We start from the raw sequence: 17345 nt of genomic DNA on the forward strand, positions 1-17345 counted from the left end.
AGGACATGACTTCAGTGTCCTCAATAGTAGCTAAGGCCTTCATGAAATATTACTTTAAAAAAACACCACATAAAAGAAAGATCCTGAATTTTGTCACACTTGCTTCTAATATTATTTCCTTGAAACCAAATATTTTGTAGCCATCTCTATTATTAGACGAATGTAAACAAACATTGTTGAGGGTTAGCTGGGGTCAGAGTATGTATGTGGCCATCAATCTTCTTAATATATCTGCACCGACGCTCTTACGGTTTGTACACACAGCATATACATTACAGGAAGACGGGGCCACAAGTGCCGGGACGGAAAATGTTTGTGGTGGTGTTGAATGTGAGCCAACAGCCTCATATTTTGAATGTTGTTTCGTTACTACACCACAAATGAAACTTATCTGGGTGAAATGCTGCCTTTGTTTCAATGGCACCTTGCATATCCTGACTCTTATTTCTCACTCGAATGAAGGTCAATAAATGCATGAAAGATACAGAGACTTAAATATGTATTGGAAGACATTTTTTGTGTGTGTAATGCTCACCAGTATCTCTGAACCATCCATGATGGCAATCATTGCATGGTACGGTAACAATATGATGCTGATCGAAAAAGGATTAAGAAGTTAAATAAAAAAGGCTGCTTCTACAACTGACTCCTGATTAATTAGAATCAGAGTTCAAACCATACTTCAGTTAGAAAGGCTATCCCTTTTTTTGGTGGTTTAGTCTTTAAAGTGTATATGTAAAGTGTAGAGTAAGTGTAAGTGTGTTGAGGTTCAAGATTGTTTTTAAAACTTAAATTAGTTTCACAGCTGTGGGTGTTACAAGCTTGTTTCCTGAGATATGGTTTTTAGTATTGTATATTTTTACGATGTTAATGTTCAAGGTTTCATTTAATATGGCTTTTATTGGTCTCGTTTTCTGTTATCGTTTCACCTGAGTTACGCTAATATCCTCTTTAAGTATCTGAGTGGTAGTGTTACTACTGTTGTGGCAGTGCGTTTTTCATATGTTGTCTGACTTGTGTTTTTGTTAACCTGTTGCTGTACATGGGCGACCAAACCAGTTTCCCCTTTTAATAAAACAATCTAAGTTGAAGTTAAAAATGGAACAATTAGCCTAGTCGTTTGACAGAAATTTCATCAGCCACAGTTTTGATAATTGATTGATGTTTAGTTTATATATTTAAAAAAAATGTTCTGAATTGTAAGGACTTGCTGCCTTTCTTTGTCTTATGTGATATTTAACTAAATATCTTGGGGCTTTTGACTGTTGGTCAGACAAAACAAGCAATGGGAAGATGTCACATTGGGCTTCAAGAAATTGTAATCTACATTTTTATAGACCTAGCAATTAATCAATTAATTGAGAACATAATTGGGAGATTAAGTGATAGTAAAAATAATCATTATTTGTAGCCCTAAACTGCATACATTGAAGGTGATTGTAGGGTGCCTTATATTTTGATTGATTTTAATGTATTTTTGGTCAGTGTGAAGCTATAAAATGAAGGTGAGGCAGGGGGATGACATGCACTGGGACTTTACAATTACATGGTCAGCATCTTTAACCTTTTTATTTTAATTTCTCACCCTAGCAGCTCTTAGTATCTTGGCTCCATTGACCACTTCCTGTTACTCTAGATGTAATACTATGTATTCACCACAAGGTGGTGCTAATGCCTAAGAAAATGTGATACCTAACTGGATCCTTCTGTGGTAACTGGGTTTATGTTTGACTGACGGTGGACTTCAGAAGCTTTGAGACAACAGACAACCATTTGAAAAGTTTATTTCTACCATACACAAACTGTACAACACAGCGCATATCTGTTTATTATGAAATAGTAAAAGTAATAGGAAGTTTCAATTTACAAACTACTTCAACTGAAAAAAGCATTACATTTTAATGTAAAAGAAAATACAATACAATTTCATATCATACTAATATCGTTCCACAAAAAAAGCATTTCACATTACAAAACATCAAATACTAACAGGGAAAAAAATAAATATTATTCACAAAACTTCCTGAGCAAACAATGTGTGGTATAGGAATTAAATATAAGAAATTATAAATAAAGGATTGTTAGGTTTAAAGAATTTGATTCAAATTTTTTAAAAGATTAAAATTCTTTAAAACATTGAGTGTGTGTATATATATGGATAAAATAGGGTCTTATTTTTCTGTAATTTGGCTCTTTTGCTGTTACATTTTTTTTTCTCTTCGAAATGCCCTAGGCTACATGTCCTTGACTTCTTTTTGCAGAAATGAAAAATGTATTGCTCAAATGTCATTTTTCTTGTGGGATTAACTTCATGTAGAATTGAGACATTGTACAGTATTGTACTGTGATGTGAGCATCCCATTTCCCTTTTCTTGTTGGAAGTCAAGGGCAGTGTGGTGAACTAAAAACACAAAATAATTGAAAATACAAAAGTGCAATTGATGCAAACTAACAACTGATTAGCCAACAACTACAATTTGTCTATGTTTTAGTTATTTATTTTTCTTCTTCTTTTTTTGTTGTTGCATTTAATGATTGAAACCAAAATGCATGTTGTAGTGGTAGTCAGCTCGGTTTTTGAAATAGCTACTCTTCAAATCTGCCCCAAGCATTACAAGAATATTCAAACTGTAAGACTGGTTGAAATGTTAAGGCTTGCAAGCAGTTTGATAAAACAGGAATAGATGTTTTTTTTTTTATTCACTCCTTCCTTTTCCCCCCTCTCTGCTAGCAAAAGTTAAAATAAACCCCAGACTTTTCAATCTCAGTCGAGCTATTTCAAAACCTGACTCTGAGATTACAGCTACGGAGACAGCGGTATTTAAACAGTCATCAGGAACGTTTCCTCCTATGAAAATAATTGTACTGTATAATAAATTAGACACCATCCACATAATACTGTCCTACCACAAAACATAGTACTTGTATACTTTTATGGATTCATATACATTTAGGCACATACTATATGCACACTCCAAAAGTGTGTGCACAGAAGGCAGTTTAATATCTATATTTTAAAAAAAGACATCTTGAAAAAGTGGATTTTTGATTTTTGTTGCACTCTTCTTGTAGCACGCTATGCAAAGCAGAATCTGTCATTCAGTTCAGCGAATGATGTTGCATTTTTGCTCAGTGTCACTTCCTGGTTGCATCCAGCTGTTATTGGTTAAGAAGAAAAAGGTACAGTACAGTTGCATTGCATTTTTTTTTATATCAGTGTTCATTTTGTCTTACCATACATTCAGTTTCCAATAAAGAAAGCAAAAGCAATGCTTAAAAATATTGATGCTTAGTCGTTTTGGTAGGTTTTTACCTCTAAGGGAGATCCAACTTATGGTTTAATAATAATATTAATAAAGTTTTTCAACATTAGATGGCGAAAGTATGCCATGAAATTGGAATGTGCTTCTATGTAAATTTACAATGTGCTGAAAGTCCAACAGATTTCTCAAATATTAAGCATTTACAATTCAAGAAAGAAATACAAATTAAGGAAATAAATACACTGATGAACAAATATAATAATAAATAGCGATAATATAACAATGACATGAACACCTACAGAATAAAATCAAGCAAACCATACAAAATAATTAAGTGCAAGGGGGGTAAAAATCTCACCAGGATAAACATATCAAGTGAATGCAGAAACAGTAAAAGCATTACAAATCTGGCTGGTCATTTTCTCAGTGCAGTGTATTTACCAGGAAATGCCAACACATTTCCAAAAACCTTGTCTTATACATGCAGCCAAGCCAGCACTCTTCAGTCAAACAGAGCTATCTAGTGCCATTATCCCAAGTCAAAGAAACCTCTTGGTGCCTCTACAGCTTAGACATGGATGCCCTTAATAGCCTGTTTGATATTATCCAAGAGGGCCTTGCACTCTGGAGAGTATTCGTGCTCCGAGTTGTTGTACATGTCAGTTAATGTGTTCACATAGGCTTCAAAATTATGCTCGCTGATGGGTCCCTGCAACAAAAACATGTTTGACTATTAGTGAAAACAGCACAGCAGAAAATGACAATTGATAGAAAATGAGATTTCTTCCAGGACAGGTAGATACTATGAGTTGTAGTCATGTGTTGTCAAGGCTTACTGTACCATTTGAGGCAGCTGAATGTCTGTTAGACTGTTAATGAGAGCTTGGCTAAGGCGAGCGAGCTCCTTCAGAAGGCTGTCGTTGTGCTGTTCGATCATCTTGTTCTCCTCTTCAATTGTCCTCAGGTTACATTCCATAGACGATATCTGCTTTCGGGTACAAAAACAAAAGAAATAAGACATTTCGTCAAATTGAGCGAGCAAAGATCTCAAACCTTTTGTCCTTTTTTGTCCTTTTTTGTCCTTTTTTGTCCTTTTTTTTTTTTTTTTTTTTTTTTTTTTTTTTTTTTTTAAATAAACTTGTAAGAGTAGATATTTACCTGGGTTTGAAGTTGCATCATATCTGCTTCTATTTTCATGTTGGATTCATTCAGTTCCTTAATTTCATGATCCAAATGTTGAATATCTTCTTTGTTTTCAACACCTGAGTCGGAGCATACAATCTAATTTATCATGTCAAACTGAAAACATTGGTATTTTCTATGTCAAGATACATGTAACTGCAGAAACACAACACAGCATGCCTGAGGAGCTTACCACTACTGGCTTTCAGTTTGATGGTCATCATCTCTTCTTCGGAGTGCTTTTTCTTGATACTCTGTGCGTTCAGTGGGCAACCCGACAAGCTAGTTCAGCAGGACATAAATTAGATTTTTTTTTATCTATCACAAAACTTTAGCATAGAGATTGTGGATGAGAGTTAAGAATGCAACATGTCGACCAGCAGTATTGTTTAGAGATAAAATGGAGGACAGTCAACCTCACCTTCTGTGAGTGGCAAACACATTATTGGCATGTCCAAGGCCATTGCAGCCAGGCAAGGGACAATGGGGCAGTTCCTGTTTATTGGCCTTCCAGGCAAAGGGCAGCCCGTTGATGGACGACTCCTTCTGCCTTTTGGCAGCAAGTGGACAACTGCCTGCGCTGCGATGGGATGTGTATTTTCCCGATATATGGCCCTGTCCGTCACATCCCATTACTGGACACCTACCAGAGAAACACACAGAGAGTCGTACATGTTGTAAACACTGCTGGCTCACACAGGGAAAATGTAACTAACTTGCATTTAGTCACATTTTCATGCTACAGAGAAAACAAAGACATTTGACTGTTCACAAAATAACAACCACATCATTAAAAAAAATCTCTCTTTCAATAACTAGACCGGAAGATTTGTTAACCATTAAGTTGATTAATCCAGCCAAATGCTGATTAAAAATGAAGTTTTCATTTATTAATGAATAATAAAAAATAATCGCATTAACTATAACTTACTAATCCACTAAAACTTGAGTTAGAGCGAACGCTCTGTTCAGTGCGTATACGTTTGTAGGTTGCTGATATTTGTGCTTGGAAACATAAGCACAAGTCACGCTGCATATCATTAAGAGTTTGTCAGTTGCATTTTCAGGCCTGTTTTCTGCAGGTCAGTAATGGAGTGACATGAATTACAGATAATTGTCATGTATCCCCTCATGCGAAAGAATGTAATTTGGAGGTGGCTAACCCTTTCCCTTATTGATAAAGGTGAAAGGTCACCTGAGATGATACAAATGGCACACATGCTGTAGAGTGCTGCTGCAAAAAGCCTGTTTCAGCATTTTTTTACTCGACAGCAGCAGCACTTAGAGGACAAAACAACATCAGTCCCATTACTTACATCTACTACAGGTAGGTAGTTTGATGCAAGGCATGAGGACAATGGAGAAATGCCATATGGCCCACTATTTACAATAATCTAGGGACATTTGCTACCCTCCCCCTTTCTCTCCCTTTCTCTCTTTATGTGTATGAGATCTATTCCAGTCTAATTCCTAAGCTCATGCCCTTGCATTAGTAATTAAAAAGAAAAAATCTGTGTCCAGATGTATAAGTAAACAAGGGCGCACATATCTGACTTTGGATTTAAACTGCAAATCAATTACATTAGTTTTTTTTTCCAATAACACTCTCACAGACAATGATTAAGCTGCATATGAGTGCAATGCCATCAGAGCGGGCAATTGGACATTTTCTTAGTATACTATAATTATAAAGAAAGCACTCCGTGAAGAGTAATAAGCCCGATATGCCATTCAGAAAATAGGAAAAACACAAAACCCGAAAAATCCCTTCGAAAATAATTCACTAATGTGACGAAAAGAGAAGTATTATTTTCTTTGTTTAACTTAATGGCCTCCAGGTATAATGCCCCGGGCACAAAAGCATGAAGCATTTTCACAATTTGTTTCTTGGTTTATTTTTTTAAACAAAAAAACATGACAGCATGAGATGAGGAAAAAAAAAATCTCTTACTTAAGCTCTTGCTCATCTTTGTCATCCTTGTTTGGTGTGAGCTTCAAACCTCCCTTTCTGGCACGTGGACATCCTGACAAGCTAAAAATGATCGGCGACAGTATGGGTTAACATGAAGGAAATCTATTTAAGAGTAAAAATGAAAAGCTAAATTGTTATAAGGGTCTCTTGAGTTTGAATTGGACAAGCACAATCTAAATCTATAAATCTACATAAATGTTTAATCACTGAAGAAGTTGGCAGCCAAGTAAATCAATAAAAAAAAAAACGAGAATTCAAAAAGGGCAGCATAAAGTGAGACTTTCACCATCTGTTTGAATGTCATGCATCTGACAAATGTATTTCATGCTCAGTTGCGATGATTTTTCTCTGCTACCTTCTGTGCGAAGCATAGTTCCCAGTCACATGTCCAGATCCATCACAACCAGGTGTTGGGCACCTGCAGATTGAGAGACACAGAGACCGGGTGTTTTATTTTTTTTTTACAGCAAAGGACTGTGAGCAAAGCAGTGGATTCATGCTAATATGCAGAAAGGTAGCACAAATACCAAACAACTTCATGTGGAGTACATAGAAATCATGCATAATGTGTAGTTGAAGGGAAAGAAAAAGAAAGCATTGACCCAAGCTGAGGCAAAAACAAGCTGCCTAGTTTAATGTGCAAAATCCTTTAGTAACAAAACACATACTTTAGTTCCTGAGAGTTGGCTGCCATCAGTGATTTGAGTGTTTTGTCAGCCAGGGGACATCCAGACACACTAGAGAGGATAAAGAGCTAACAGTCACTTTAATGCACTCTTTGATCACAGCTGAATTAAATAATCTTAATACAATGTCTCAAAGCATATTTATACAAGATCCTCCGAAAAACACAATTCCACCTCCTCTTTATGTGAAAGCTTTTTCATGTCATGTTTTTTTGTTTTTAAATGACTTTAGAATTTAAAATCTAACTCTACAAGCCATGATTCAACTGTATCAACATAATTAAACAATCAGCACTGTTTCCCTTGTCTACTGTATGTATCAGCTAGCTGGTGCTAATGAGAGTGTAATTATTTACAGTACCTTCGATGTGATGCATAATTCCCCGTCACATGGCCACTGCCGTCACAGCCTGGGGTCGGACAGCTGCAGGAGAACACAAAGCGTTTAAATACACAGATTACCCTGGTTCCCACAGCTTGAACTGAATCTTTATTTTACACTGAGGACCTTTTCATGGACATTAAACAGAAAAAAAGAGTTAGTACAGCGGGAAGTTTAGTAGAAGAATTATTATTATATTGCTTAACATTCAGTTTAATAATGTCTCTGAATGTCACTGAGGGAGGGGGCAGGGGGGGGGGGATGCTGTGCTGTGGAAACTAGAGGATCCTACTTTTTCTTGTGATGTGATTCTCAAGAGAGACCCAGCAGAGCATGCACTCTAACTACAAGAGTCAAGAGTTGTAAGCTTGTACGGGATATACAGGGAGAAAACTCACTTTTAAATAGATACATTTCTGCTCCACATGAACCTGCAGACATACCAGTTACAATGATATGTAACACGGTGAGTTTCGGTGTGTTTTGACTCACTTAAAACAAACTGTCCTATTTAAACAAATGTATGGTTTGTCGTTAATACTGACCATCTGCCAGCTAAAAGGGAAGCTCACATTATACACGGTCGACTGAATGAAGATGCTTCGAGATGTTTCATTCTTTAACGCAACGCACCTCAAAAGCTCTTTCTTTGCATCTCGTAATAGCAACTTGGCTTTAGGGCTCATCATGCTGCCGTCTCCTTGGTAGTGTTGGTCCTCCAAGGAGACATGATCGTAATCCTCCTGGCGAGACAGAAAAAGCAAAAAACGTGGCCTTTACGGTCTGAAATATCAAACCTGACCTGATCTGCAATGCCCTAAAAGTGAATAATCAATGGAAAGTATAATACTCTTAAAACACAAGCCCTGGGGGTTAGAGTGTGATTATGCTTAAGGATACTTATACTGTAGTAAACCATACATCCATTTAAGTCCTACTTAATCCACATAGTATTGAGGTATAGCCATGATGTATGGATTTCAGTTTTTTTTCCTACAGACAAGATTGTGCAGTCACTAGATGCTGTGTATGTCTTTGACATTTAGTTTTTTAAAAGCAGGTCAAATGTGGTTACTCCTTATAACAACTACGAATGAATGTGTACCCCATATGAAATGAAGGAAAGAAAACCTTTAAAACCAAGATTAACATTCTTTCAGGTACTTAAGTGATATTTGGACACCAGATTAGAGACAGTCTTTAGTGTAAAAATATTTAATATATTTTATAGATTTAAATCTCTGACTGGAGAAGATGCTGCTTCTGTGTGTTAGAAAAATTTTAGAAAATATCAAATTTGGGGATTTTAGCAACCTGGAAAGAATATATATTCTACACTTAAGAAATGTTTTAGGTGGTTTCAAGTATTTTTAGACTAACTTTTCCTTGAGTATTACTATTATTAACTACTTTGACAATTTTTTTAGACTACATTTGAGAACGTTTAGGTCAACTAAATAAATAAACAAAGCCAGCCCAGGAGAGGGGTTTGAAACAGCATTTAGAACCTTCATGTTTGGAAATGAAATGTCAAAAGTAAATTTCAAAAATAAAATCCATAGTAAATTTCCTGAAAAGAACTAATCTGGTAAGAGAGTTTTGAGAAAGTTATTTTAGTTAGTTGTGTTGTGTTTACTTCAGAGGAAACTTGAAGAAAATATATGTAACTGAATAAATAGAAAATAAAAAAAATGATTTAAACATTTTAGAGATCTTTAGAGAGGGGGGTGTGTGTTGGGGGACTCCAACTCATGACCTTAGTATTTATAAACTGCTGCTTACAAGGAAAACTGTGAACCTTATTCTCCATCGTGTGTCTCTTAGTCTTTTACTTTTATTGCTGCTTAATCTCATTGTTTCATTTGCACTTTTTATAAAGTAAATGTCTTTTGTTTGGTGACATAACTCTCTTTCTTCACCATTCACATTTGTCATGCACTTGATGCATATCTTACATTTTTAGATTACAACCAAAGTGTCAGTGGTTGTGTTTTTCTACCTCTGCGTCCTGTAAAACGTGTGCTTTGCTGAAGTTGACAGGGATGGGGCTCTCCCAGCTGTCTCTGTCACACAGCGGCTGGTAGAAGGTGGGGCTGACAAGCACGCTCCCGCCTTTGGCCACAGCGGACTCCGAAGGGGACAGTGAGTCTTCCAAAGGTGTTTTTGTCGAGGCTTTTACATTTTCCTTGCACTTCTTCATACTCAAGTCCAGGGTGCCATTTTCATCCACCTCTATGAGCATGTCCTAAAGGAAAAGAAGTTTAATCCTCGACATTTAATCTATTAATATATGTAACAACGTGTTGTAGAAGGGTACAATAAATAAAGTATGCCTCACATATCATTGCAGTGCATGCCAACATATGAAAACAAATGAATCAGAGGATAAAAATAGAACCTATTTCTAATTACACTAAAAGGGAATGCAAATAAAACAGTACAATGTCTTATTAATATGACAGCAGCGATATGGTAAACTTGACAACAACAACATTTCTCTGTAAACATGAAAAATGATTTGAAACGCAGAGCAAACAAACATATTTAAATAATACATACAGTGGTTATCTCACACCAGACAAAGTACCAAACTAAGCCAGCGTTAATTCTGCTGAACACAAAAAAATAATAATCACTGGTGTGTAGTTTTTCAGTGACAGCTGTGTCATCTGTTTTCTAGGACACACAACCATGATGGCAGCTGGGGGGTTGCTGGTTTTAGGTCATCATTATTATAGCAAAAATTAAAAAGCTTAATGTGGCATAAGTTTCCCCGCTGACAGATGTGTTTGTCGTTTTTGTGCTGAAACGCAATAGCATGATGACTTATGGCTGTTTTATGGTATTAAAAGTTTTACCTCATTAAATGCTGAAATCCTTTTTCCATAAACGAAACCAATTATTCAACGCATATGTTTCATTAAACCATATACATCATTATTTGTTTTTGGAACAAAAGGGAGCTTTTCAAATTAATTAAAAGGGATGATTTACATGAACATTGGATGTGGCTGTCCACTTCAATTATCCATCCATTTGATGATGTGAGCACCTGACAAAATAACACCAGTGTAAAATGAAATACTTTTTTTATGATTTATTAAGATTTTAATGTTGTTTTTAGCTGCAACTAATAACTACAACTCTTTTCTTGCTTTTATTGATTAATTAATGATGACATTTTAGCGTTTCACATTTTTAAATAAGTACATTTAGCTTGTATTCACACTTTAAAGGCCAGCTGTTGTGCTTTTTGTGTGCGATATCTCAACACATAATATACATATGCAGATAAGTTAAAGCATCCGACGACATATAACACTCTAAATATGGCCGCTTTTTTTTTTAGACTTGAAAGCTGTTCTTTTTCTTTTTGTCCGTCTCTCTAAGACAACTAAGCTGTAAATGAGAACAGATGATTAACTTGCTAACACTGTTTTATTCATTCAGTGGGCTGGTACCTGGTACAGGGCCACATTCTCAGCTCAACAAGCTGGGAGACAAGGATCTGTGCTGTGTAGGTGTGGAAACCTTGAATCATCCACAGTACAGTGTGCACGTATGTAACTAACAGAATGTGATCAATATTAATCATGGAGTTTGGAAAAAGCCGAACACAATGGAGATAATGACAGCAGAAGCGATTTTGGATCTGCCCACATTTCCAAGAAGAGTTTGGATTTTGTGTGAATTAAACTTTTCAGATGTTAACTCCTTTAGCTGATTGGCTTAATCCATTAAGTGCTTTTAAATACTATCTGGTGTAGACACACAGCCTATCTTGGATCATATAACTAAGCAAAATATCCTCTGCCATCTGCAGCGGGCAAGATGCAGTTTCAGACAACAGTTCAGGGTTTTTACATGCCAGCTGATGTCGAAACAAAATACAGTACCACATGTTTTATTAAAAAAATAGACGAGTAGTTGTAATTGGGAAAGAAGGCTGATTGTATTTCTTCTTTTTGATGTGATTACACAAATTTTCATTTGTGTACATTAAAGCTTTATGGAGAGAAAACCTTGTTTTTTTGCCACCAGAGCGCCAAGCTCCCTTTGCCAAATTTTGTCTTTTGATGTCTTCCCTTTTTATATACAAATCAGAGTTCCTTTAAAATGACCACATTAAATACCTTTCCAAGTGGTCTAATTTGATTACCTTTGTGGAGGTTGCCAAGGGCCGGCCGGCGACAGCCTCCATGTTCTTCCGGTAGCGAGTGGAGAGGTTGAGGATGGCGGCTGTCGCTGCTGCGGCTTGGAGACCGTCTTCTTTTCTGAATTGACTTGGTGGGCTGTGATGACCAGAGGTGGGCAAGCGGCCACCTGGAGCACCAAGGAAGCCAGGATACTGCTGAGGTGCTAAAGGGGAAATAATTAACAAATAATATATAGTTACTGAGACACCAGGTGCTAATACCCAAACTTGATAGTACATTTAAAACTAGTTGGAGGTTGATATATAAAAACCATTGATACAAAACGATAGATGCAATCCTCAAAATGTGTGCAAGTAGAATTTGTTGTGAACTAATATTAATTTTGTGGCTGATCCATACCTAAATCATGTAACAGAAAAATACCAATGTTAACACATTTTTTTTCCCGTCAAATAAAATGTATGAAACTTACAATCAGGGAAATGTGACATTTCCTGGTCCTGGTTGGTCCCCATCAGAGGCTGTTTGCCAAAGACCTGTGCATCAAAGCTGGCATAATCAAAGCGGATTCTGCTGTACTTGTCCATGTCTTTTGTGAAGCTCGTTTGCAGGGCTGCTACTGGATGGGAGAGCCTGTAGTTCAGCTGGTTCATCTCAAACTTCTTTATCAAGCCGATGGCTCTACAAGAACACAAATTGAAAAGAAAACAACTTAATTTTATCGCGCAAACCATTCAGGGATGCCAGTGCTTTAGTACACATAGAGTCTGGAATCTGATGTGTGTTGTAGATCCACAGCCAGGTTGCCAGACTAATTAATATACTAGGAGTGGGCATCCTGCCCATGATATATCCACAGGGAACAAAGAGTTCTGCTCTTTTATCATCTTTAATAGAGAGGACCAGCAACCATTGCTTATGTCTGCTTGGAAAGCTGGAAATAGACTGCGTTCTGCTGGGATCAGTGAATAAAAATACCCCACACTCTCCTTAACAATAATAAAGTTTATCACTTTTTTGCATACCTCAGTTATGCTTTTACAACTTCAGTCCAGGGCTGAATATGATTTATGTATGCTTGTTGTAATTATTTTCCAGCACATGTGACCACATTGATAGCAATGAAAATCCCCCAGCGATATCTGGCTGTGCACTGTACCTTGGTGAGCGGTCAGGTGTTTGTCTGCATTTCAGGCTCTCGTCCTGAGGTTTGGAGACTTTCACTGCAGCAGCGATGGGGCAGCCTGAGAGACTGGTTGGGGAGGAAATCAAACACATTAGCCTAATACTGTAAGTAATCTATGAACAGGGTGCAGATTTCTAATGGCTTTCTCCTGTGGACGTACCTCCGGTGGGTGCTGCGGTTGCTGTTGACATGGCCTCTTCCTGTGCACCCAGGTGTAGGGCACTTGAGGACGTTCTCATGCATGGCCAGGACTGAGGGGATGTGGACAGAGAGAGCAGATAAGCTCAGAAAAGAGTCTAAAATAATTCAACATGTAAGACATAATCAAGCTGAAAGATTATAAGATGCTGAATACGTCCTATATACGGAGCATTTTGGAAATAAAACAAATACATTTTCATACATCAAATGATTTATGTAACTGGTTGGTACATTGGTGCCTATAGAGCAAAGATCCTTCAGAGACAGAAACGCAAAAGCAAAGCAAAAGGCTTTCTCATTGTGAGGAACACTGTAATGTGCCTTAAATGTAAATAGCTTAGTGCAAAGAGGAGCGTACCAAGACAGCTGATTATATTCTTCAAAACAACCGCGTCGTTAAAGGTCTGCTCTGTATCCTCAGAAACTTCTTTTCTGTATATATTCTCCAATTAGTTTGTTGGAGTTGTCTATTTATTTTTGAATGCTGCGTTAGCTAGCCCTTTGATTTGCAAATACTGCCTCCAGTCTAAGAGCATGCGCTTTTTTGAAAAAGTTAATTACTTTTCTGTTCCTTTTGTAACATTACTGTTTAATGTTGAATGTTTGTTGAGTTATAGTGAAAAGACTTAACAATCGCCAATGTGAGGAAGGTGGGAGGGGGGGGGATTCAATATTCACACATTACAGCACATTAAGACAGAGAGCGAGAGAGAGAGAGAAGAAATCCTTTAAATTTATTTGAAAAGTTTCATGCACATCTTTGAATTAAACTAAATGCATAAGCAGGTCTTTCTTGTCTTTGGGTCTGTGCTAAGAGGATTTCAATTAATGTGACTGATTATAAATCCCACAACTGGCAGTTTTTATATAAATCATGCATTATACAGTATATGTACACAGAACAGCTTGTGTGACTTACTCTCTGGAGGAACTCTGACTTTATGAGGACACCCAGACAAACTCCTGTGGTGTGGGTACAGGCCGGTGACATGACCAGTGCCATCGCAGCCAGGAGTTGGACACTTTATGTCCTTTTTATCTGTACGTGGAGAATCTGCAGACACAGTAAAACAAGATTTCACAATAAACAAATATAATACAACCACTGTACTGCTGCCTTAACATACCAAATAACTTATGTCTTATATTGTGTTCTGTCAAGAGTGTGTGTGTGTGTGTGTATGTATATATATATATATATATATATATATATATATATATATATATATATATATATATATATATATATATATATATATATATATATATACTATCATGTATACACAGGTCAACAGATTGAAATATCATGCAAAGCTAGATACTTTTTTTCACAGAATGCATCTATTAATCTGTCATTTTAGTTAAGGCAGCAGTTCAACATTCACTTCTTAATGCCCATCCATCGAAAGATTACATCTAGGATTACACGTTTAGCTGCAGTCATTTGAAGAATCAGAGGAAAACATTAGAGGTACTTTAGGAGGATTTACGACTTATGGTCATGGTTAAATATCCAGTTGATTCCTATCAAAGTCCAATATTCTGAGTAGTAGCAATTCAATCAGAAAATTTTGTTCTTCTTTATTTTAGTCTGTTTTATTTATTACTTCACTTGTTGCCAAAATGTTTTTAGTACTTAAGAGGATTTCCTCCCTCTGGTTGCCCCCCCCGCGTATACTTCTTTTATTCCTCTTAATGTTTTTTGTTTTTTGAGCGCCCTCATCCAAATCACAAGTGGTCTATCTGATTTACGCTGGATTAAGGTACATTCGTGAAAACTGATCGTTCTCCCATAATGATCACTTTTGATTCTTAAGACTTAAGCATCGTATTACATCTTTCCCTCCATATTGTTACCTTTTCCTCCATGATAGTTGAGTCTGCTGTCCATGTCCATCATCCTATGGTGCCTTCTCTCATTGGTCATCTGCTCCATGAGGAACCGGTCCATTTCTCTGTAGGCATGGTGCAGGACCTGTCTTTGCTCTGTCTGCAGAGCTATGGCCTGCTCCAACAGGCTGAAGTTCACCCTCCCTCGGCCCATTTCCAGGCCTCTTTCGTGGAGGCCCAGAGCCCAGGCGTCCAGCTGAGGTGGCCTCTCCACTTCCACCTCCCCGTCACTGTCCTCTGTGGGGAGCAGCCTGTATCTTAGAGCCTCCCCCTGAAAAATACTTGCCCTACCCATCGGACCCCCTAATTCTAAGTGAGGTTCTTCTTTCATGTGGCCGTTTCTGCCTGAAAGGTCTTCCGAGGCTCTGGAGGGACTGCAGTTGGAGCCGTTCACCTTGGCAGACAGAGGCAGAAGCTCCCATTCCGCCTCTCTCATGTCTTTGTATGGCCTCTGTGGCGATGATGTACCGCTCATTCTGTCTTGACTTTGGTCATCTCTTTCATTATTAAGGAGCTCCTCATCATCTTCATCCATCAGAGGTTCAGATGTGTCCGGCTCACACTGTGGAGAGCCATCAGATGTAACTTCTGACCATCCGAGAGAATCACTGGACTTTGCTGTTGCATCGTGGTAGCCATTGTTGTAGCTGACTCCATTGATTGTACTTAAGTTCCCATCTAAAACAACAAGAAAACGCGTATTATTTTATGTGTTTTGCAGACTTAACAGACAAAACCGATTGTATGTCCTCGATAATCTTCTCCAAATCCTGTTAAAGGTTTTAGATTTTGTTTTACTTTTCTACAAATATCTTGAAAAAAACATGTTTTTATAACCTAGAGGATTTAGAAGAACACATGCTGCAATATAAATAATAATCATAAGGTTGCAAGATTTCTAAGCAATTCCTCAAGTATATTTAAAATAACATATATCACCCTTCTGTCTGCTAGTTGAACATGAAACCTGGTGATGAGAAACACAATTGTTTTCTTCTTCTTCCTGTGTCTCCAATCGGAGCAACAACCCAATATAGATTTATAACCACATTATGGAGGGATTTACTGTGCGGTGGACAGTGAACATCAGTTTTTAATTAATTATGTGTATTTTTAAGTGTAAACTAAGCAGCAACATGTTGTCATCTGCACGGAAAACTGATTCAAAAATTGTTGTTTCTGGAGATGTGAACAGGGGAAGTGAAGAGGATTCCTGAAAACACAGATGGAGGCAACCACAAACATGCAGATAAAAGAGAGAAATCTCAGTTAGCCGCTGCTGTCTGTGTGGCAGAACATAGTTTAGGAGAAGCCAACCTCAATTAAAAAAACTGACAATAAATTTGGTCACAAAAAAGCCTTAAAGGCACAACAGCATACAGTGCCCACAGAAATGAGTTGCTTGCTTAGTGAACATGAAAAACACAAGTGATAAGATACATTTTCATAAGAATGTGTATCTTTTACTCTTTATCTGCAGTTTCATATAAGAAAATAGTTATGAGCAGCTTGAAAAGACGTTAAAGTTTTTTAATGTTTAAAAGAGGTTTTCTCTCTATTATAAATCATTCTAAAGTAAATAGTTATGTGGGTCTTGCTCAGTTAATTGATTAAGCACATAGCCTATTATTTTCATAATAGACCATTACATTGCAAGATGCTGCAGGAAAAGATTGGTAGATTATTTAATTGAATGTTTTATCACAGAGAGTTAGAAGAGCTTGTCTAATGTCATGTATTAATTTTGGAAGATGACTCATTAACTTATTAACTTCCTGGAGTTTTTAAACCCTTGTGGGTGGGATAAGATACCATATATATGATAAATGTAGCACCATTATTGCAGATTAATAAATATATACAGTATGCATTTCTTCTTAGATTTTTCACTAATTTCATATAACCTCTTTTCTCTGGCTTATTTTGCTGAGTGCTCTCAATGATTTAATTTGCATTGACCTTTTGCCGTCTCTCTTTTAGCATAAATCCCAAAATCCCGGTCACATGTACAGAAATCCACAAGATTGCACGAAGCCTCACACACTGAGAGTCTGATCAGTGGCACAGACAAAGAGGGTTAGGGTTATCCTAAGTGCATCTGAAACAACACTTTATTAACACCACTGATTATATTAAGTCATGGTCAGTGATTAACAATGGGAAGCTTTCATCTGGATTGATTCAACGAAATCTCCCTTGATCCTTCAAAACCATTCAAACTTATGCTTGATTTAGGCTCTTTGGACTGTGAGGGTTTTTACTTTCAGTAGGCTGTGGGCCCATATCCTCTTAAGTGGCTAGACATCCGATATTCAATAGGTAGAAAAGATAGATAGATAGAGATGGATCATGAGAATCAGATCACACACTATTGAGGATGATACAGATACAGGCATTATTATTAATGGGAGCATCACAAAAACCTA

The 17345-nt window shown here is 37.1% G+C and overlaps 1 protein-coding gene across 1 annotated transcript in view; it reads right to left on the bottom strand.

Annotated features, from left to right (window-relative positions):
* Positions 1-3831: 3831 nt before the first annotated feature.
* st18 (ST18 C2H2C-type zinc finger transcription factor) overlaps positions 3832-17345 on the bottom strand; it is a 37790-nt gene continuing 24276 nt past the window's right edge. Inside the window, exons 4-20 of the mRNA XM_028594292.1 lie at positions 14887-15597; positions 13949-14083; positions 12989-13079; positions 12802-12894; positions 12115-12323; positions 11645-11844; positions 9485-9730; positions 8119-8228; positions 7465-7527; positions 7086-7154; positions 6773-6835; positions 6397-6477; positions 4867-5088; positions 4639-4727; positions 4422-4525; positions 4105-4248; positions 3832-3972 (exon numbers count right to left, since the gene is read on the bottom strand). Coding sequence (XP_028450093.1) covers positions 3832-3972; positions 4105-4248; positions 4422-4525; positions 4639-4727; positions 4867-5088; positions 6397-6477; positions 6773-6835; positions 7086-7154; positions 7465-7527; positions 8119-8228; positions 9485-9730; positions 11645-11844; positions 12115-12323; positions 12802-12894; positions 12989-13079; positions 13949-14083; positions 14887-15597 — 2771 coding nt within the window. The remainder of the gene's footprint in view (positions 3973-4104; positions 4249-4421; positions 4526-4638; positions 4728-4866; positions 5089-6396; positions 6478-6772; positions 6836-7085; positions 7155-7464; positions 7528-8118; positions 8229-9484; positions 9731-11644; positions 11845-12114; positions 12324-12801; positions 12895-12988; positions 13080-13948; positions 14084-14886; positions 15598-17345) is intronic.

The sequence above is a fragment of the Perca flavescens genome, chromosome 12, assembly GCF_004354835.1.
Source record: "Perca flavescens isolate YP-PL-M2 chromosome 12, PFLA_1.0, whole genome shotgun sequence".
Classification (NCBI taxonomy): Eukaryota; Metazoa; Chordata; class Actinopteri; order Perciformes; family Percidae; genus Perca; species Perca flavescens.